The 23137-nt window shown below is 44.2% G+C and overlaps 1 protein-coding gene across 7 annotated transcripts in view; it reads left to right on the top strand.

The window, feature by feature from the left end:
• htt (huntingtin) overlaps positions 1-22817 on the top strand; it is a 48661-nt gene extending 25844 nt beyond the window's left edge. For 5 of the 7 annotated variants that reach the window (XM_084074092.1, XM_084074090.1, XM_084074091.1 and 2 more), the window contains 32 exons: positions 689-825; positions 940-1056; positions 1234-1356; positions 1495-1751; positions 2018-2160; positions 2755-2971; positions 3070-3211; positions 3347-3529; positions 3733-3909; positions 4059-4135; positions 4488-4626; positions 4820-4942; positions 5174-5381; positions 5570-5715; positions 6538-6715; positions 6918-7025; positions 7630-7811; positions 8226-8352; positions 8610-8713; positions 14112-14266; positions 14621-14760; positions 15017-15102; positions 15342-15472; positions 15582-15714; positions 15859-16014; positions 16118-16308; positions 16819-16933; positions 17059-17272; positions 19121-19334; positions 19644-19806; positions 20345-20505; positions 20971-22817. In XM_084074092.1, the coding sequence (XP_083930218.1) occupies positions 689-825; positions 940-1056; positions 1234-1356; positions 1495-1751; positions 2018-2160; positions 2755-2971; positions 3070-3211; positions 3347-3529; positions 3733-3909; positions 4059-4135; positions 4488-4626; positions 4820-4942; positions 5174-5381; positions 5570-5715; positions 6538-6715; positions 6918-7025; positions 7630-7811; positions 8226-8352; positions 8610-8713; positions 14112-14266; positions 14621-14760; positions 15017-15102; positions 15342-15472; positions 15582-15714; positions 15859-16014; positions 16118-16308; positions 16819-16933; positions 17059-17272; positions 19121-19334; positions 19644-19806; positions 20345-20505; positions 20971-21184 (4961 nt within the window). In that variant the 3' untranslated portion in view covers positions 21185-22817. The remainder of the gene's footprint in view (positions 1-688; positions 826-939; positions 1057-1233; positions 1357-1494; positions 1752-2017; positions 2161-2754; positions 2972-3069; positions 3212-3346; positions 3530-3732; positions 3910-4058; positions 4136-4487; positions 4627-4819; positions 4943-5173; positions 5382-5569; positions 5716-6537; positions 6716-6917; positions 7026-7629; positions 7812-8225; positions 8353-8609; positions 8714-14111; positions 14267-14620; positions 14761-15016; positions 15103-15341; positions 15473-15581; positions 15715-15858; positions 16015-16117; positions 16309-16818; positions 16934-17058; positions 17273-19120; positions 19335-19643; positions 19807-20344; positions 20506-20970) is intronic. The other 2 variants (XM_084074095.1, XM_084074093.1) reach the window with 1 other exon arrangement.
• The last annotated feature ends 320 nt before the right edge of the window (positions 22818-23137 follow it).

The following is a 23137-nucleotide window of genomic DNA, read 5'->3' as shown; positions in this document are numbered from 1 at the left end:
ATTTCTCTGTAGTGGCAAAGAATAAGGATAAAGGATAATTCCTTTTAACAGGTCGTTCATGAAAGTCCTTGCGGTCTTGTTTCCAATGAGAACCTGTGAGCAATTAGGGGTTAAGAGTCTTGCTCAGGGACAAATTTCATTTCATCGACACATATGCTGGCCTGGCCTGGAATCGTACCTGTGGCAACCAGGGCCTCTGGCTCCCTAGGCGGGCTCACTAACCACTCAGCTATGGCCGCCCCTAAGAAATGCAATTAACCAACAGAAAAAAATGACTTCATGATTTTTATTTCCAATGACCAATTGTTGTCAATCCCAATCCAGCCATCCAGTTAAGAACATCATTCTACCTACCATTGGTTATATGTGCAGTGTTTCTCTTGATTTAGAAGAATTTAGAATCTTAATGGCCGAAAACTGGTGTCACAAAAACATATCGACAGGAAAATAGCACAGAGGAGAAAATGGTGAAATAAACTGGGACAGTGCAAGCGGGGCATAAAGGCTAATGTAACTTTTCGAGGGGCACACGGCCAAACTGAGAGGTAACGATGGCCATGGCCACTGTGAAATTCCTACTGTATATATGACCATGCTTCTTGGTTAATCAAAAAAGTAATCAATAGAATAACGCCTAAGAACATAATCGATAGTTACAGCCCTAATGGTTTGCTGTCTCCCTCTGTAGCCATCCCAGCCCTGCAGCCAATCGTCCACGACCTGTTTGTGTTGAGGGGCTGCAACAAGGCAGACGCAGGGAAGGAGCTGGACACACAGAAAGAGGTGGTGGTCTCTATGCTACTGAGACTGATTCAGTACCACCAGGTACACACACACTTTCTACCCCGTCATCAACTCCATAGTCATACTGGGAATTGTTTTCACCTGACCTACTGGTACTTTAATGATTGACCTTTGTGTGTGTTATGTGGAGTGCAGGTGTTGGAGATGTTCATCCTAGTCCTGCAGCAGTGTCACAAAGAGAATGAGGACAAGTGGAAGAGACTATCCAGACAGATAGCTGATGTTATACTGCCCATGATCGCAAAGCAGCAGGTGAAAGCATGTATATGATATTTTAATGGCGAGACACTGTGATTCCATGGCTTTTCTGAGTTCATGGTTTTATGTCATGCGATACCCATTAATTTCTAATGTAAATGATGGCTCCTGTTCTTGTTGTTCCTGTTCTTAACGGCTTCCTGTAAGAAAATGTGTGTTGCATCTCCACAGATGCACCTAGATTCTCCTGAAGCATTGGGAGTTTTAAACACTCTGTTCGAGACCGTGGCCCCCTCCTCTCTTAGGCCTGTTGACATGCTGCTCAAGAGTATGTTCACTACCCCGGCCACCATGGTGAGACAAACACACACTTGGTCAGTTTCTACAAAAAAAACATTGGGTCTCTATTACAATGTAAACATGAACATTTGCCAAAAAGCTGAAAAGTCTGTAGGAACAAGACAAAAAAAACAACAACCTCTTTTTCACCAGTTATCTGTGGCGACAGTCCAGCTGTGGGTGTCGGGCATCCTGGCCGTGCTCAGGGTTCTTATTTCCCAGTCCACTGAGGACATCGTCCTGTCCCGGGTCCACGAGCTGTCTCTCTCCCCTCACCTCCTCTCCTGCCACAACATCCGCGGCCTGCGTCAGCAGAACCCCTCCCCCCTGGAACCTCCCCCGGCTACCCTCGGCAACCAGGAGACCAATGGTGAGACGCCACGTGCCCTGCCTGAGGAGACATTCGCCAGGTGAGTGCTGCTGGTGGTGGTGTTGATATGAGCACTGTCAGGGTATTCTTTTTTTCCTATACTTTTTCAGAATTATGAAGAATTCAAAGACAATTTTGTCTGCTTTGTCCTTCCCTCAATTTCTCTTATCTACTCTCTCTACTCTCTGCCTTTCTACCTCTTTCTCTTCAAAGTGAATCATATCATACACTGCTATTATAACATAATGCTCCTCCCTAACTTTGTCCCTTTTTTGTATCCTTAACCCCCCATCTCCCTGTCTTCAGGTTTCTTTTGCAACTGGTAGGAGTGTTGTTAGACGATGTCTCCTCTAGACAGGTCAAAGTTGACATGACAGAACAGCAGCATACCTTCTACTGCCAGCAGCTGGGCACATTGCTCATGTGTCTCATACACATCTTCAAGAGTGGTGAGTAATCACTTCATCAGCTAAGAATGGTAATGTTACTTACCATTCTTTAAGATGAACCACAATTTCCATTCATTTTTCAGAACTGTTTTATATTTTAAATGCTGGATATCTCAATTCAGAAAAACTAGTGCCATACAATTATTTGATAAATACCTAATGAGACTTCAGACGGGGAGCGGTGGACGTGGGCGTTACCGCTCAGATCGGCGAGGATCGCGCCGCGATCATTGTTGTGTTGTCCTCCTGCACGGTGCGGGGGGAAAAAAAGCTGACCACAATCCAGCTCTTGCCGCCCGCACGCGTGTGCACAACCGAGAGCGAAAATTTCACGGGACCGTGCCTGCCTGCCTCACGCTCCTCAACTTCTCCACGCGTCCCAAATAATCGGCCGCCTCTCATTGAAAATTAATTACATAGGCACGTCGGCCGCTCCCCGTCTTAAACGACCCTTACTGTATAGTGTATTTTCCCTTAAGCTTTATTTTCAAAAAAACTAAAACAGGGATGGCAGGGTTAACGTGGTAAAAGAAACAAAAAAATATCAGTAATTTAACTGTCCCTCCCTCTGTCTAATTCCTCTCTTCCCTTCAGGAATGTTCCGTAGGATCACTGCTGCAGCCAGTCGGCTACTTAAGGCCGAGGGGCCTGGCTCAGAGGCTGGCTCCTTCTACCCCCTGGAGGGCCTGAATGCCTTGGTGCAGTGTCTGACAACCACCCACCCTTCTCTGGTCCTGCTCTGGTGCCAAGTCCTCCTCATCATCAACTATACCAACTACTCCTGGTGGGCTGAGGTGCACCAGACACCCAAGTAAGGAGGGGATTGTGAGAAACACACACACATTCACAATATTTACATTTCAGCCTCCCTTTCTGGTTCTTATCACTCTTCACCATTCTCTCCTCCAGGAGATTCAGTCTATCAAGTACCAAGCTGCTGAGCCCCCACTCCTCGGGGGAAGGCGAGGAGGAGAAGCCTGAGTCTCGGCTGGCCATGGTCAACAGAGAGATTGTACGAAGGGGAGCTCTTATTCTCTTCTGCGACTATGTGGTGAGATGGGGATGAGCGAGCTTTATTATAATTTTACATAGTGAATTCATTCTCCCTTTGAGAGCAATAATCATGTAGTTTATTTTAGCTATGAACATCATGGTTTTAATTTTGAATCCCCATTCATTCCTGCAGTGTCAGAACCTCCACGACTCCGAGCACTTGACCTGGCTCATTGTCAACCACATCCGTGACCTCATCAGCCTTTCCCATGAGCCTCCGGTACAGGACTTCATTAGTGCGGTGCACCGCAACTCGGCCGCCAGCGGCCTCTTCATCCAGGCCATCCAGTCCCGCTGTGACACTACTGTGACTACTGTAAGAATACAGTCCTGGGACTTTTTCTGTGAGAGTGCATCTCTCTGTCTATCACTCACATTTCAAGCATCTTACCGTAACACTCAGGATCTTTCTAAGTAAATCTAATTCTAATCTAACTTTAATCTCTATTCACGTCTCTCCCTTGCTCTGTCCATCTCTCTCTTACTCCTTTGCTATCCCCTCCCTTCCTTCCGTCATAGCCCACCATGTTAAAGAAGACCCTGCAGTGTCTGGAAGGCATCCATCTCAGTCAGTCTGGCTCTCTGTTGATGTTATATGTGGACAAGCTACTCGGTACTCCCTTTAGGGTGCTGGCGCGCATGGTGGACACACTGGCCTGTCGCAGGGTGGAGATGCTGTTGGCTGAAACACTACAGGTTTGTTTACTTTAATATTTATACAGTAAATACAGCTGTAAGAGTATATCTGTGTTAAACTGATTCTGTGTTAGGACTGTTTTCTTGGCTTTCTGTTTAAATGTAATGTATTACTGACCTACATTTCTGTCTCTCCCTTGCTCCTCCAGAACAGTATAGCCCAGTTGCCCGTGGAGGAATTGGACAGGATCCAGGAATACCTACAAACCAGTGGCCTGGCTCAGAGGTAACATGTAACATCAAGATATCGCCTGTCACAGTGTGACTATTACTATTAATTGTGGCTTGATTTAACATGATATATATGTAGTTTCTGTAGTATCATATTTATTTGCTAGTTTTATAACTCACCTGAAAAACTCTTCTGAGCATTATCATGGTTCCTGCTTTTCATCTCTCATGCCCTGGCTTTCTGTTTGTTTTTTATTGTATTCACTAGAGGGTGCCGAAAACACCAAAACAAACGGGCTGAAACAAGGCTAACTATACACACAAACTAGATTGCCTTTTCAACAGTGCCTGTTATCCAGAAGTTTAATGCTTATGTCATATCCTGTCATTATGTCTTTCTATTCCAGGCATCAAAGGTTCTACTCCCTGCTGGACAGGTTCAGAGCCACTGTTGCCAAAGAGACCAGCAGCCCAACCGCTCCTGTGACATCACACCCCCTGGATGGTAACCCACCGCCTGCACCTGAACTGGTCGTTGCTGATAAGGTGAGGGGAAAGAGAGACGCAGAGTGGAAAAGTATAATTGCAAGAGAAAATGCTTATACTAGGACTTTTAAGGTTGGGCTTAGAGTTAAGTTAGCATTGGGAACATGTGAAATTGAGGTTAGGGCTTTGAGAATTAAGTCAATGGGACCGTATCCCTGAAGTCTGCATGCATTCATGTTCATATTTTCTCCAGGAATGGTATGTAGCTCTGGTGAAGTCTCAGAGCTGTCTCAGTGGTGACGGCGCTCTCTTGGAGACAACAGAACTCCTGACCAAACTACATCCCTCTGACCTCTCAAGCATCATGAGCTGCAAGGTAACACACACACACACACACACACACACACACACACACACACACACACACACACACACACACACACACACACACACACACACACACACACACACACACACACACACGTACGGTATGTTTTAATTTATGCACATATAAAACATAATGACTCCCTTGCACATCTGGTTGCCTTGCATGTTTCTCCTCTACTTTTAAAGCTAAAACATATTTATTTTAATCACATTGTCCCAGGAGTTCAATCTGGGCCTGCTGTGTCCATGCCTCAGTATGGGGGTGCAGCGGTTGATACGAGGTCAGGGCTCGTTGCTTTTGGAAACGGCCTTGCAGGTGACTTTGGATCAGCTTGCGGAGGTCACTGGATCACTCCCGGTCCCACACCAATCCTTTCTGCCCCCGGCCCAGCCTGAGCCCTACTGGGACAAACTGGCTGAAGTCTACGGTAAGGAGAGGAGGGGCTAAATTAAAATGTGGAATGCAGACTTTATTAACTGCTCAGATCAGATGAAATTGCAATGTCATGCTTTCCGATACAATTTGTGCAAATTCTTGTGTGAGTTGCACATTCAAAGTGTGTGTGTGTGTGTGTGTGTGTGTGTGTGTGTGTGTGTGTGTGTGTGCGCGTTCCAGGGGAGGCGGGTTTCTTCCACAGGGTACTGTCATTGTGCAGGGCTCTGTCCCAGTATCTGCTGAATGTTGGTCAGCTGCCTTCCTCGCTACACATCCCATCTGATAAGGAACACCTCATCACTACCTTCACTTGCACTGCCACTGAGGTACCACAACCAGGGCATTCACGGCTATTGTATTTTAGTAGTCGTTAACTACTCCCAAAAAGTAGGCGACTAATCGGAGTAGATATATCTTTTTAAATCCGATAACAACGATCAACTCTCATGAAAGAAAATCTCAATAGCAACAAGTAATGGTTTAACTAATGTAGTCATCGATTGGCTCAAAATAAATGTTGTCTGATGTACAGAGATACAATACTGTTTGACTGCAGTAACAGAAAGACTGCTGTCTTGCAAGGAAAGTGGGACTCTTTTCTACAGTAAATCCTCAAACTGTTTGAAATACAAGATCAATTTTGTAAACTACCGTAGTAATCTCACCAGCAACATTGAGGCTAGAGCCATGTTTTTTACAAGTCTGCTGTAGCATCCCACACTAACGGCACATTGTCATGTATGACAACTATGATTTTTTTTTTACAACAATTACCCATAAATGTATTATTATAAATATATAGCAAACCAATTACCCAACATCAGGGCCCGCAGCTGCATATCTATCTATAGTAAAAGTACTACTTTTACTCAATATCATGCACTAGAGAAGGCCTCTAGTCTTACATAGGATCTCACCCCTGCATATGTTTCTCTTCTACATAGGATCTCGCCACTACACTCGCAACACTTTGCTTCGTAATGTGTTCTGAGCTTGTAGATCAGTGATTTTCACTACCGTTGCGAAACACTGTTATATGTACAACAACGGTATGGACCATAAAAGCTAAAACATACTTGAAACGCTGGAATGAAATCAAAATGATCAATTTTTTGGACATATTTTTACTCTCCTGTGTGATTGCCCAGGTGGTGGTGTGGCGTCTGCTCCAGGACTCGTTGCCCCTCAGTGTGGACATCCAGTGGGCCCTCTCCTGTCTCTGTCTGGCCCTGCAGCAGACCTGTGTCTGGAACAAGCTCTCCATGCCGCAGTACACCACACACACTTGCTCCCTCATCCACTGTCTGCGCCTCATCATTACTGCAGGTCAGTGGGCTGCCATTTACATCAATGTTTGCAAACCTTAAACTACTGCCCTACTGTATGTTTGCGTGTACGCGACTGCATGTGCGGCCCCTGTGATGTATTGTGGTTTGTCGACTAGGAATGCTGCATTAGTAATCCTCCAGAGCGTGTGGACACGCTGTGTTTAACTTCAATCCTCTGTGCGTGACTTTGTGTGCCCCAGTGGCTGTGAGTCCTGGAGACCAGCTGCTGCATCCAGAGAAGAAGAAGAAGAAGATGGAGGTGGAGAGAGACTCTGATGAGGACCAGGTGGACTCGCCACGCGCTGACAGTAAGCACTTAACTCAAAAGAAAGCAATTTATTCTACAGTACAGAAGAAAGTAACTCAAAGTAGGGTCCAGGGACCGGGGATCTTTGAGAGAGTTCCAGGAGTAGAACGTCCTCAGCAAAACTTGTTTAACCACTGTAACCCTATTTTATACTTTGGCTATTTTTTGAAAAATCGTGAAAAATTGTGAAAGATTTTGAAAACTAAAAATGTTAACAATATAAATCGTCTCTTATGGGGGTCCCTTGCACAAATTATTTTCAGATGGGGGTCCACGGCCAAATACATATCAATTTGTCCGTGGCGTGTTTGAGAACCACTGTTCTACAGACAACAGTGAAATGTGCTTTGTCAGGTGTTTTCATTGTTGGCAGGACACGGTAATCTCTCACTAGAAATGAATGAGAATGTGCCTGTTTTTTTTTTCTCTTCCTCAAACAGACTCATTAATTTTTACTGAGAGAATTTTTTCCCTAGCATTTCTAAGTACATTTTTTTGTCCTGTAAGCAATGCAGGAATAGAGTACCACCACTCTTGTGTTTGGTGATAAAGCAGTGATTGCGTGTTTGCAATGTTTTTGAGTTGTGTGTGTGTGTGTGTTGCAGTGTGTATCCAGCGTGCGTGTGAAATCATGGCAGAGCTGGTGGAGGGCCTGCAGAGTGTCCTGATGCTGGGTCACCATAGGAACAGTGCAATTCCTGCCTTCCTCACACCAACACTGCGCAACATCGTCATCAGTCTTTCCCGACTGCCCCTGGTCAACAGCTATACTCGAGTACCTCCACTGGTCAGTGTGTGTGTGTGTGTGTGTGTGCATGCGCATAAACTGTACATCGTCGCTGTCGGGTGGAAACCTTGTATGTCCAAAACCATAACGTTTCAGGAAACGATAAAAGTGTTGATATATAGTTATAATTGAGTCACAAGCTCTTGTTGGAGGTAGAGCGGCCGTCTTGGAATCGGAAGGTTCCGGGTTCGATCCCCGGCTCCTCCTGAGCTGGTTGCATGTCGAAGTGTCCTTGAACCAGATGCTGAACCCCTAACTGCTCCCAATGAGCAGGTCAGAAAGACTAGAAAAGCACCATACAAATGCAGTCCATTCACTATTTGTTCACAATGTGAGAGTGTTAGAGAGATCTGTTTATTCATACAGCCTTTTATATACACTCAGTTAAAACTGTTTTGTGTTTGTGTGCTGTAGGTTTGGAAGCTGGGCTGGTCCCCTCAGCCAGGAGGAGAGTTTGGTACAACACTGCCTGAGATCCCTGTCGACTTTCTCCAGGAGAAAGATGTTTTTAGAGAGTTCCTCTACCGCGTCAACACACTGGGTACAAGCGCACACACACACACACACACACACACACACACACACAAATTAATTTATTTCATGGCGTGTATTTATTGGTGTCTAGTTCATTAAGGCCAATGATCTAGAATAAAGGGCAATACAAATATACTACTACCTCTGTACTTTATATAACCCAGCCGTGTGTGTTTTAGACACACTGCTGTGTCATCATTTTGTGAAATGTCCATGTGCTCTATTTGATGGGGAATTGAACTGGAACCTGTGATGTGTGTTCAGGCTGGAGCAGCAGGACTCAGTTTGAGGAGACCTGGGCAACTTTACTGGGGGTGCTGGTCACCCAACCCATCGCTATAGACCAGGAGGAAGAGACACAGCAGGAGGTATGTGCACAGACAATGAAAGGCTATGACTGTCAGGTATTTAAGTGGAGGTGTTATGGCAAACAAGATTGGTCTGGTCTTCTTAGGTTGGGTTTTGCTGTCAGATTTTCAGTTCCAACTAAGTGCTGCGAAAACAGGTCCTCCTCGCCTCTGCTTTTGTATGTGATGAAATAACAGCATATAAACATGGCATTCAGAATTTCTCCTCGTTGTGATGTCCCAACCGGCAACATCACAACTAGTTTATCTAGCTACAGTCTACGATGTACGTGAGTGAAGCAATATAATATCAAGTAAACCCACTCATTGTAAGTGACCTGTGTTGGCCAAAATAACCTTGCATTGTCTTCTTAAGAAATTATCTGTAATCGGTGGCTGAAATTCATGCTAATATACTAATATGAACCCCCAAAGGCCTGTTACATTAGAGATTTATGGAGTAACATATGTTGGTGACACTGAACAACTTTCAGTGCTGTAATAGTTTGTCCAACATTTTTCAAACAATTTGGTAGAAAAAGCTATTTGAAGATATCTGTTTGGGTTCAGATACGTAATTCTCCCTTTTAGAATTTCTAGGGAGTCATTTTGTTTTTGTTTGAGGACTTTGCAGGCCGGATTTTTTTATTTTATTTTTTTATTTAACCTTTATTTAACCAGTAAAAACACATTGAGACACAGTCTCTTTTTCAAGTGGGAACTGGCCAAGATGCAGCGTTAAATTTACACAGTCTAAGCTTTAACATACAAATACAAAAACAAACAACAAAATAGTCATCCAAGATACATCACCAATACATAAGATAACTCCTAATGATACACTTTTCACAATAGAAAAAAGCCAATAATCAAACAAGAAATAGTAATACACACAGTGTACAACCAATACAAATAACCAAGAACCTACCGCTAGGCTAGTAAACCTCCGGACAGGTGCAGTTGTTTGTGAATAACACTAAGGTGATTCTTTTGAAGCTTCTCAAGGGAATTAGAGCAGCCAATCTGAGTTTGGTCTGGAGATCATTCCACGACCAGGGGCCAAAGAAAGAAAGACATTTTTTACCCCCCTCAGATGAAAATGAGGGTACTTCACAGCGTAACCAAGCATTTGATCTGAGGTTTAAGCCATTCCTAACCAATTTGAATTTGGAGGTAATGTAGTAGGGGAGCTCACCAAGAATAGCTTTATAAATGAAATTATACCAATGTTGCAGCCTGCGCATAGTCAAGGAGGACCAATCAACTGCAGCATACAGCGTGCAATGGTGAGTTCTAAAAGGAGAATTCGTTATGAATCTCAATGCAGCATGGTACAGGGGATCCAGCTTGGCCAGTGTGGAGGCACAAGCAAACCTGTAAATATTGTCACCATAATCCAGCTGGGACAAAAACAGACCAGTGACCAATTTTTTACGAGCGGTGCAGGCAAAACAAGCCTTCAGTCTGTAGAAAAAACTTAGAGTAAATTTTAGCTTCTTACTCAAGGCATCAATATGGAATTTAAAATTTAGATGTTTGTCCAACCAGAACCCAAGGTATTTATAGCGATCAACCCACTCAATTGGGGTGCCATCTAAAGTGGAGATGCTTAAGAGGGTTGGACAGACTCGTGGAGTGAACAGCATTGCCTTAGTTTTGTTACCATTTAACATCAATTTGCTTTTTTTTAATTCCTGCTGCAGTGAGATGAAATCAAAAGACAAATTTGTTACAGCCATGTCTAGCGTGGGCGCACAGGTGTACAAAACCGTGTCATCCGCGTACATATGGTACCTAGAGTGCTTTGATTGACTGCAGATGTTATTCACGTACAAAAGAAAAAGTAAAGGACCTAATATAGAGCCCTGGGGGACTCCCTTCTCCATGACTACTTGATCGGACACCATGTCACCCAGTTTCACACATTGTGTGCGGCCGATCAAATAGCTGGTGAACCAGCTAGTCACATTTGGGCCCATGCCTATATTGGAAAGGATCTTTAACAAAATCGGGAGGTCAACAGTGTCAAAAGCCTTGGTTAAATCAATAAACAGGGCAGCGCATACATATGACTTTTCCCAGGCAGCCTTAATGTCATCCAAGACAGTAAGGCAAGCTGTGACAGTACTGTGTTTGGATCTGAACCCAGATTGCATGGTATTTAAGATTTGATTTTGATCCAGAAATTTGTTTACTTGGGCTGATACCTGGGCTTCTAGGATCTTTGCTAAGGCCGAGAGATTAGATATTGGCCTGTAGTTATTTACATCCGTAGGGTCACCAGCCTTAAGGAGGGGAGAAACAAAAGCTTGCTTCCAAACCAAAGGAATGTTCTGAGAAGTTAGCGAGAGATTGAAAATATCAGTTATAGGTTGTGCAATAACTGACGCAGCTAATCTCAGCAGATAAGGATCGAGGCCATCTGGGCCAGGGGACTTTTTTGGGTCCAGAGAGGACAACGCACTGAGAACATCGGAGGCCAGGATAGAGGAGAAATCAAAATTTAGACGAGCGTTTGCATCTCCATTTGCTGGTAAGAATGCCTCTTCCTGAGCCCCTTGTTGAGAGAAGGAGGCATTTTGTGCATCAAAAACATGCCCAGCCCTTTTGAAATGGTCATTAAAAACATTTGACATACATTTTTTGTCACTAATAAAAGAATCCCCAACTCGCAACTTTGGCGGGGGACCAGCAGCTCCCCTCCGCTGGAGGGATTTAACTGCTTTCCAGAAATTTGCATGATTGCTGGATGTATCGGAAGTTAAAGATAAATAATACTGTGTCTTCAGCTTTCTGAGGAGAGCAGTACATTTATTTCTGAGGATACGAAAGAGAAGCCAATCATTTGGGGCCTGTGTCCTTCTGGCAAGTGCCCATTTCCTATTTCTATCATGGATCAAATCAGCTAGATCCCTAGAGAACCACGGATTTGACCTATTCTTTATTCGGACCTTCTTTAGAGGAGCGTGTTTGTTTACCAAGGGAAAAAAATGCTCATAAAAGAAACGGAAAGCCTCGTCCGCAGACGGTATGAGGGAAGTACGACACCAATCGACTAGTGCCACATCATGCAAGAAAGCTTGCTCCGAAAAATGTTTAAAACAACGTCTGGTTACAGTCAGCCCATTTGCTTTGGGCAATTTCGTGCTCCTAATACATGCAATTGCACAATGGTCGCTCAAATCATTAGCAAAAACACCTACAGAGACATATTTATGAACAGCATTTGTCAGAATGATGTCAATCAGAGTGTCACTAGCTGGTCTAGTGGAGCTGTGAATAATCTGGGTTAAATTAAGGGAGTCACATTGCTGTTTAAAACAAGAGGATTTCTCACTTTTCCAGTCCCAATTTAAATCACCCAAAAGTAAAAGTTCCGTATTTGTATACTTAGAGATTAAGTCAATAAGGTTTCCCAGAGTTTCTGTTATAGCTGAAGGAGGCCTATAACAGCAGATAATTGTGAGCGGTGTATTTGACACCATTATCTGCACAGCTAAAAACTCAAACTGTCGTGGTATTGAGACAGCTTTTAAGACAGACCCTTGAAATCTATTGGAGATATAAAGGGCAACCCCTCCGCATCTACCTTTGCGATCCGCTCTAAATAAATTAAAGCCAGGAAACTGTAGATTATCTGGGGTGGTAGGTTTTAACCATGTTTCAGAAATTGCAACCACGTCAGGATTGGCTATCTTAAACCAAGTACTAAGAATATCATATTTGGGTACCAAACTCCTAGCATTAAAGTGCAGGAACCCCAGACCGTTTCTACAGCTGAAATCATGAGGAGTGGACAAGATTGATAAGTTATCTGGGGTTGTAACCGGGCCAGGATTTAATTTAACATTGCCTGAAATGAACAACATCAATAGAATAAAAAGCCTGGAGATAGCCCTTTTGTAAGACAATTTTGACCCATGGATTTTAGAGGAGGAAAAGGAGATGTCCATGAATCCATTGCACTGGGCACCTTGCCTATTTCCAAAGGCCATGATGTCCAAAATTATTAGAGCACCCGGGAGAACTTGTTTCAAGTGGTCAAGTTCTTTTGGTCCCTGAGGCTGAAAATCAGTCAAGTGACCAGACGTAGCACGACCAAATGATTCAAAGTGATACATGTTTGGCCTCATTAATGGCACTTCGCCTTTAAGAGGTTGAGTACAAGATAGGACAAAAATTAGTAGCAAAGTAATACATGTCACCCTGGACGTCATGATTTAACAGTGGTGTTTAATGCAACAATGCAAAAAAATAAAAATAAAAATATATAAAAAAGAAAAAGGAACAAGAAGAGAATTAAAAAAATGATATGAGACTAAAATGACAAATACCAGTTAGTCCGCCGTCTAGCACGCCGAGTGCTACAGCCAAGGAGGCGGGGAGATGAAACGGAGAACGGGCCGAAACCGAGATAAAGAAACTGTTCAATCCGTGGAATGAGAAGAAGCGGCTGGAGGCCTCGGTATTGAAGTTAGTCTTAACAGGCGATGTAGTACAGTAGAACAACGAGATTAGCGTGCCATCTGAACTAGCATGCCAGCACGAGGACGCCGACAACAACAACAGTGCTTGCCGTCGCAGAAGCCGGAGAGAGATGAAAGACGATTCCGCCGCACAAGCCAACCTGGAGGCGCCGTTTATATCCACGCATCCAGCGCAATCCTTCTTCACAAAGGCCGAGAAGAGGCAGGACGCAGAGCCACCGGATCAGCAGGACAGGCGAGCCATCCGAGCAGCAGTAGCAGCAGCAGAGCAGATCCGGCGCAGAACAATGGAACCACCGTTGGTAGCCTAGCCAGGTCACAGCCGCCGACTAGGCGCGAGGAGAGACGCTGTAGTTGTACTAGCGTTTTTGCCACAGCCAGCGGTGGTGTAAACACTGCGTCTAGTGAGCAGCACAAGCTTCGATGAGCTAGATTGCCACCCAGGGTGATCCCAGCACTCGATGCCAACCGGACAAGAACGGCTTATCCAGGGGACACCCTGGCCTCACAGACACAGCCCCTCGGATGGGGTGTAACGTCGTACACCGGGTCGAAGCCGGCAGACTGGCAGAGACACCAGGCGGATTGAGGGACAGGCTTCTCAGAGGTAGACAATCCACTATTTCATAAACTTTAGCTAAGATAAATCCCAGGATGTCACGATAAAAAACGAACTGTGTTTAAAATGTCACTAAAAAGGAGCAATAATAAAATTTGCGACGCAAGGATGACTTAGAAACATAAAAACATAAAACCTAGCAGAGCGTGTAACATTCATGCCGCCATCTTGGATCCTAATTGAGATGGTCAAAGGGCCCGGTCTGGCCCTCGGGCCGTATGTTGTTGTTGCCCGTGTGTGGATTAAGCCCTGCATTTCTGTCCTTCACTCCGTCTACTTAACCTTTTTCTGCTTAATGCTTGCGTTTCCCCAGGAGGACTTGGAGCATACCCAGTTGAATGTGTTGGCAGTGCAGGCCATCACCAGCCTGGTGCTGAGTGCCATGACCCTGCCCACTGCTGGAAACCCTGCGGTCAGCTGTCTGGAACAGCAGCCCCGCAACAAGAGCCTGAAGGCCCTGGACACACGGTTGGGGCACACACACACACACACACACACACACACACACACACACACACACACACACACACACACACACACAGACACACAGACACACAGACACACACACACACACACACACACAGACACACAGACACACACACACACACACACACACACACACACACACACACACACACACACACGAGTAACAAACCCCATTTTAGTGTGTGCAGCTTCCAGATGCTTGGAAGATTTTCAAAATTCTAATGGCTTTTTTTTTTTTTAGCCACAGTTATTTTCTAACAAGACGGCAGTCCAGACTTTCCCTGTTTTGTAATAGGTTTCCCTGTTGCTTCCCATAATGTTGTTCTTGTTGTCCAGGTTTGGCAGGAAGCTGTCGGTGATCAGAGGTGAGGTGGAGCGGGAGATCCAGGCCCTGGTGTCCAAGAGAGACAACGTTCACACACACCACCCCTACCATGCCTGGGACCCCGTCCCCTCACTGTCTGCAGCCTCCCCTGGTAAACACAACACATACTGTAGCACTGCATCACTGCTCCTTACCACTTCTATTTCATCTTTAACCACTTTCATCCTGACATCCCTATATTGGGCATGCAATTACAATCAAGAAATGGTTAGCTTAAGTGGTTAGTTAAATTAGCTACAAGCTCATGTTGTGAACTTGTAGATCAGCTTTTTTTTCTCCACACGACACAGTCGTACAACTATGTATAAAATATGGCCTAAGTGGTTCATACTGTGTTTCTGTTTCAGCTGGTACTCTGATAAGTCATGAGAAGCTGCTACTTCAAATCAACACTGAGCGAGAGATGGGCAACATGGACTACAAACTGGGACAGGTGAGATATGGAGGGAGAAGGGTATAACTATAGAGCTATATAAAAACTAGAGGACGACCACCAGTTCAGACACCAGTTATTCCGGCACCTGTTTGCCTATGGCGTAGAACTGTCCTATCTTTCTTTACATAATCCTTGATCAAAATGAAATGGAAATTGCAGGCTAAAGGAGGTTAGAGGTTATTATGCTGCTGATAAACTTTGAATAGGAGAAGGCTAAATCTTCTGTTTATCTGCAGGTATCCATCCACTCTGTGTGGCTAGGCAACAACATCACTCCTCTAAGGGAGGAAGAATGGGGTGAAGATGAGGAAGACGAGGCAGATACTCCGGCCCCGACCTCCCCACCCACCTCCCCTATCAATTCCAGGTCTCAGACACACACACACACACACACACACACCAACCATACATTCCTTTTGCATTAATACACACACCTACTTCCATCCTCACATGTCCTTTCTTGTACATGGTAACAGGAAGCACCGTGCTGGTGTGGACATCCACTCATGTTCCCAGTTCCTTCTGGAGCTCTACAGCCAGTGGTTGATCCCTGGTACCCCCAGTAACAGGAGGACCCCCGTGGTGCTCATCAGTGAGGTGGTCCGATCGGTGAGTTAGGACATTGGTTACCAAACCTTTTCAGCTGAGACCCAAAAGATCTGATGCTTTATTATAACAAATTGTTAAATCACATCAGTCTCCTCTATCCTTCACTGATCTCTCTTGGTCCTGCTCCTTCCTCGTGTGGTGTAGCTGCTGGCGGTGTCGGACCTGTTCACAGAGAGGAACCAGTTTGACATGATGTTCTCCACCCTCATGGAGCTGCAGAAACTCCACCCGCCTGAGGACGAGATCCTCAACCAGTACTTGGTGCCTGCCATCTGCAAGGCTGCTTCTGTTCTGGGCATGGTGAGGAACGTTGATGACCTACGTGATGATTTACCTGTGACTGTTTCTGTACTTTTGAGATCATGTTGGTTAAAAAACTTGTCAATACAAACAACATTGGCAGGACAAAGCGATAGCGGAGCCTGTGTGTCGACTGTTGGAGAGCACCCTACGCAGCACCCACCTGCCCAGCCGCATGGGGGCACTGCACGGGGTGCTGTATGTGCTGGAGTGCGACCTGCTGGACGACACGGCCAAGCAACTCATACCCACCGTTTCCGAGTACCTACTGTCAAACCTCAGGGCCATCGCTCAGTGAGTACATTACAGCCCATGCTTATTCCTGTCCTGCACCAAGTGTGTGTCCGTCCGTCTGTAGTTCACGAACCTCGAGAAACATCTGACCAACCGACTTCAAACTAGGTGCGTGCGTTGCAGGTGACGTGAGGTTTAGGGTTTTATACACAATACATATTCAGTTAGTTATATATTTTTTGTAAAGCCTCATTTAATTACACACACACACACACACACACACACACACACACAAACCGCTGTCATTTTGTTGTTTAATGAGCTGATTTCATGATGGAACAACTCTAGGGGAGCACTCCTGTTAAATGTCACCCTTCAACCCCCTGCTTTGTCGATGTGTCTCTAAATTAATTGGGTTCATCCTTTTTAATTAGATGGAAAAACTGGAAAGGACAAAGTGCAATGCCATGGCTTCGCACTAGGTGCTATCCTTTACGTATGTGCATCGCATTCACTGTGTGTGTGTGTGTGTGTGTGTGTGTGTACTCTTTCTGGGTCCTGTAACATTAGCTGTGTGAACCTCCATAACCAGCAACATGTGCTGGTGATATGTGCAGTTGCCTTCTACATGATGGAAAACTACCCTATGGATGTGGGTGCTGAATTCACTGCAGGAGTCATACAGGTGAGCACCCTCTTTGTGTCTTTGGCCTTCCTTGGCATGTAAAACAAAAAAAAGAAAATCTAAACCTTTCTTTTTTCTCCATTTCTCCTGCTCTCTTGTCTGTCCGTCCCTCCCTCTGTCCTTAGACGTGTGGTGTGATGGTGTCTGCGAGTGAGGACTCCACTCCCTCTGTCATTTACCACTGTGTGCTGCGGGGCCTGGAGCGCCTCCTGCTGTCAGAGCAGCTGTCCCGCGTGGACAGCGAGGCACTGGTCAAACTGAGCGTGGACCGTGTCAACATGCCCTCTCCACACAGAGCCATGGCTGCCCTGGGACTCATGCTTACCTGCATGTACACTGGTAAGTGTCACTGCTAAAATCCACTGCAAACGTATTGTAGCATCCTATGCGCTATGTGAACACTGGCTAACTTACCTGCATGGTACTGCACAATTGCATAAGAGTTAAATTACCTAGCTACTTTCACCGGCATGGCCACAAGCATTCGCAGCTACAGTATTCACCCAAGCATGCAATACCGCTCGTAGCTAAGCTAACTGACCTGCATGTGCATGTACTGCTTGTAAGGAGTGTGTATTGTGTTGTGTTTATGGTGAGCCCATTCAAGGACCCCAATGCAAACAAGCCCGCAAGGACTTTTTTGGCCGGACCTTTTAGACAAAAGCATTATAAATGTAACTGTGTTGTTTTACATTCTTTTGGCTAATAAAAAATTTCAATCAATCAATCAATCAAGCCTATTCTATGCACTTTTGCAGCTTTACTACTTGAAGCTTATTCACACTGGCATGCACAGTGACTAGTGTGCCCCGATGTGGCCCCCAGGGGTCCTTGAGGGGGTTCCAGGGGCTCACCAGTTAAATGATTGATAGTTCGTCTTACATGTACAAGTAAAATATACCTAGAGAACCTTACGAATGGCTATTTTCACTGATAGTTTCACTGTTACCTCTATAACTACGCCGCATATACAGTAAAGGAATTCTGGACCAGATCAGACCAAATTATGTCTAACAATAAAACCATTTTTTAGATTAGGGTCCCAGAGATGAAGATCTTTTTAAATGGGGGTGGCCTAATGCATAGCAAATTGGGGTTCTTTGAAATAAAAAAGGTTGACAGAATATTATTTTTCACAATTGGAGAAGTAAGCCAATTTTACACCAGTATTTGCAGAAGATTAGTGTTATAATAATTTCACATGTTGGACACCACCTAGAACAGAACTTTAGTCATTAGCTTAGGAACTAATAGTCTTAAGGTCCTTACACACGGGGCGATTTCTTTCATGCGAATAATATGCTTTTTTAAAAAACCTTATAAAGTCAATGCAAGCTTACATGGAGCGAAAAAGCGAAGCGAAAAAGCGTCTTTTAATTATTCGGAACGAGTCTGAATTTTGCGTATATTCGCATATTCGCCGGTGTGTAACCGCCTTTACAGTTGCTAACCAGCTCCACACCTGTTGCTCATTAATACTAATTAATTAATTACTGTACCTGCATGTACATAATGTAAACCATGTCCTGACTTAATACTGGGGACAAGCTTTCAATAAATCTGTGTTTAATGTACCAAAGCACCAGCCAACCTATTAATGATAATGCTTGGGGTAACATCATCCATGAATGCTAGCTACCCTCATCCTGCTTGCATTACAATGTACATTTTATTGTACCTCAAATGATATCTACCTCTAACCCTACGTCTCCCCTTACTAACGCTAGCTAATTTTAGCATATCCCTGCCCTTCTTCTAACATGCTAAGTAACCTCTTCTCAATGTACAAGATCTAGAAGCCAAGTTCTAGATCAAAACGGGGCCCTTGGAAATGCAAACCCATGCCTGACGTTATCCATCTCTAAGAACCTTCTGTGCTTTACAGCAAGACCTGTCTGTCCTCAGAGCAAGCTAACTAAAGCACATTGCGTTCTAGCAACAGGCCGTTCAGTTGACAAACCAGGTCACACAGCATTTGAAATAATTTCAAATACTTGAGTTGGGTGATTGACTCTGACTTGAGACTTCTACCAATCATTCGCCGATTTAAGTATTTGCTAAGGATTTCAAACACTAAATCGGACTGGGCTCTGAATTAATCTGACATCTTGACATCATTCAATTGAATCCCTACTCTACCCCCCCTTCCCCCCACTCGTTTTAACTGGTCCCCTCTCGTCCTACCAGCGGTGGTTGCGTGTGTTTCAGAGGTGACAGGGGTTAGAGGTGAGGTTGGCTGTGCTGTAGCGGAGGCGGTGGGCGTCACAGCAGATCCTGTTGGTTTCTCCTCAGGCAAGGAGAAGGCTAGCCCTGCTGGGCGCCCCGCCCACTCTGACTCCCAGGCCCCTGACAGTGAGTCGGTCATTGTCGCAATGGAGAGGGTCTCTGTGCTCTTTGACAGGTATGCCAACACACTGTACACACGCAGGTGCAGACATGCACAGACACATACACACAAAATCAATTAATGCATTTCTTACTCGTACATAGCTACATGCACGCAGTTGTGCAGTTGTAACTTATTTTGTTACATTGCAGCTCTCTCCTCTCCTCTCAGTTACGCTACCTACCAACATTGGTTTGTGGATTGAGCAGCAATCAATTCATTGGTGCCGCAACTACATTTTTATTTATTTTTTTGCCAACAACTTATTGCATTCTTTTTTCTCTCATCATTTTTCATTTGGGTATTTCCAATTTTCTTTGACAGAATCCGTAAAGGTTTGCCCAGTGAAGCGCGTGTGGTATCCAGGATCCTGCCCCAGTTCCTGGATGACTTCTTCCCTCCGCAGGACGTCATGAACAAGGTCATTGGAGAGTTCCTGTCCAATCAACAACCTTACCCACAATTCATGGCCACCGTCGTCTACAAGGTCAGTAGCAGGACATGAGTCGATACCGGTGCAAAACAAGAATGTCTCAATTGTTTTACATCTCCTGTGCATTTTAATCCATGTTATGCAAAGCTCAGGAATTCGTGATTTGAGGTATCCTTTGTCTGAGGCCTAATCCAAATAAACGTCATTTATATGGTTACTCTCCCCTGAAGAGATTTTGACCATCAATTCCGTCTCTAAGCAAACGGTATACAGAATTCTAATTGGAGCTAATCTTGGTAAACAGTTACTGGGTCGCCTCTGTGTTAACTGCTTTAGGGAGCTCTCTTGTTTGAACAGACAATAGGTTGCCAAGACAACGTTGAGAGATGGCCACAGATTTCTCTGCAGTTTTTCTCAGACGGTTTTTAAATAACAATCATTTAATGTTAGTATGACAAGTCATAGTCATACTAATGTGTTTCAAAGATATGTGGCTAGTGACTATAAAAGTCACTATAAAACATTCATATTTTTTTTGTTAATATATTATTTGTTCCCCCTCCTATTCTTACTGCTTCTTTTCTTTGGCCAGGTGTTCCAGACTCTTCATGCCACAGGTCAGTCATCGATGGTGCGTGACTGGGTGCTGCTGTCCCTGTCTAACTTCACCCAGAGGACGCCCGTGGCCATGGCTATGTGGAGTCTGTCCTGTTTCTTTGTCTCAGCTTCCACGTCCCAGTGGATCTCAGCCCTGTATCCTTAGTCCTGTGTTATCGATGGTGTGTGTGTGTGTGCGCGCACACAAGTGTTTGTTGGAATGGGTGTTGGGTGTGAGTATGAGTGTGAATGAGGCGGAGACTGGTGTGTGTTAAAGTATGTTTGGTTTATGTTTTTAAGAAATAATGCACTGGAAGCAAGTCGGTTATGAGACTGTCCATTATTCCCCTTAACTGATTAAATGTAGCTACAGTAACGTATTTTTGTCAACCAGTTGTCAACTATTGGTGCAATGATGTTAGCTGTTCATTTTAGCTGTAAAATCTGTTCTGTTCTGTGTTATGGAGAATTAATGCGAGACAATAATGTGTGACAAGTCTCGGCCAGTCAGAGCAAGGTGTAGTTGCTGTAGGAGGTCTGTAATTGTTTTGGTGTTGTGGTATAAATGTAAATGATCTCTCTCTTCATTGGTCTGTGGTCCTTAACCCTCCCTGCACCCAGACTGCCCCATGTGATCAGCCGGATGGGTCGCAGTGAGGTGGTGGACGTTAACCTGTTCTGCCTGGTGGCCATGGACTTCTACCGGCACCAGATCGACGAAGAGCTGGACCGCAGGGCCTTTCAGTCCGTCTTTGAGACTGTGGCTGCACCGGGCAGCCCCTACTACCAGCTACTGGGCTGCCTGCAGTCTATTCACCAGGACACCTCGCTCTAGAAGGGATGTATAGAGTCACAGACAGAGGTAGTTGGAGATGGACATTGAGGGAGGCAACATGAGAATGGGGGAGAGGGCATGGATGTATTTGGAGGGAGGGATAGTCTATGCTAGGAACAGACATTACAGACACATGCACACCGTCCAACTCTAAGTGAGATGGAGGTGATGGCCCGAATGTTTTGTCAAAATGATCCACTGTAGGCACCCACTACCACTTCCATTATGTTGACATGAAATCATGATACAAACTGCTGAACTTAACCCTGGTGAACTCACTGTCACAATGAGGACGAAGAAACTGATATGGTGGGAAGTAGGAATCCATGTTAGAGATGTTAGGATGTATGATAAAGAGAAGAGAGTGAGTGAATGTCTCTCAGCACTATGAAATACACTGGCTCCTAATTCTCCAAATTGGATTTTGCCTGCACCCACCTTCTCACTAAGGACCATTCCTTGAGATGGACAACAGCACGCTGAATAATTCCTCCTACCCAGCACCTTGACCAACATAGATAAATAATATTAATCGTATAAAGAAACTGGATTTGTATATTTTCTTGTGAGGACTTGCTTGAGCATTGTGATTTAAATGAAGTGGAGGGGGGGGGCACAACAAAACTGAAAATGCAAAAGTATTTACTATATTTAAAGTTCAGATACATCTATTTTCAGTGTGATTTGTTATGGAGGGCAAAAGATCTGATTAAAATAACTGACAAAAGGCTGACACTGGTGACATAGAGCCTGAAATGCTTGCTTGATGTTGTCACTGACTAGTTGTTTTCTTTTTATTTAAATTACTCTCTCACAAACAATGTGATAGAAAAAACAAAGAGTGAGAGAGAAGCAAGATATGTTTTATGTGTCTTTTGGAGTAAAAGGATCTCTAAACTAAATAGCCATAGTATTTTTTTTTTCTCCATGTTCATATGGGAACATCAAAAAGCTGCGATTGTAACCGTCACTGCAGACAGGGCAACATGTTTGCACCTGTTCTGACTCTGAGCATGATTCTTGTATCTCTCTGTGTGCAGTGACCTATTCAAGATGCTAGGAGGAGGGAACAAAGGATTAGACAGTCCCACCATGAGGCTCAGGAGAGAGCTCAGTGGAACACCTCACTGGGAAATCAACAGTAATGACGGGAGCAAAACTATTATGGAAAAATACCATATATTTTAATTTGATATTCTTGTCAATTAATACAATGTTCATTTTCTGTTTCTATTTTAAACATCAATATTATGCAAAGGGGTTGTTAAACATTTCAAGATAAAAATACAATGTCCCCCCCCCTCCCCCCGTAGCGATAAATGTGTTTATTACGATGTAGCTTATCTCTGTCTAGTCCTTTGTTCTCAACATCTTAGCTGACTATGATCTCTAATGCATCGGTATACCATTTGTTGTAATTTCTTTAATTCTCAGGATGTAAGATGTCATTAATGATGATTATTGTTGTAATAAGACTGGAAGTAATTTACAGTCATCTTTTAATGGAGTACATTCGTATATCTTGTAAAAAGAGTAAACGTATAATTGTAAAGTAATACAAAAAGCCATGGTGCATGACAAGATAAAAACTGTGTAAAAAGGAGAAATTCAATAAGATGGTGAGATAATGTGATGCCATTTTTCTTGAGTATCTGTTTCCACACAAACACAAACACTGGATCCATAGACAACAACGTGGTCAGAAAGCAGCAATGAGCTGATCACAATTCATTCAAGATTTATCCTTGTTGCCTGGCAGTGCGGTAGGCTTCCTTACTGTGTACACACTCTTACACACACTCGCCTTGGATAAAGACTGAATTTATGTCCTGTACTTTGAAGCTTACTGAAGCATGCTGAATCACTGCTCTGTCCTGTCGTAGTCCTTAGTATTGTATTTCTATGGTCACTGTTGACAGGCCAATGATAGCTGAAATTTAGCAATGCAACACA

This window comes from Gymnoscopelus microlampas (genome assembly GCF_963454915.1).
Source record: "Gymnoscopelus microlampas genome assembly, chromosome: 2".
NCBI classification, from domain to species: Eukaryota; Metazoa; Chordata; class Actinopteri; order Myctophiformes; family Myctophidae; genus Gymnoscopelus; species Gymnoscopelus microlampas.
Note: the sequence above shows the minus strand (reverse complement) of the source record. Positions and strands in the feature narration are given on the sequence as shown.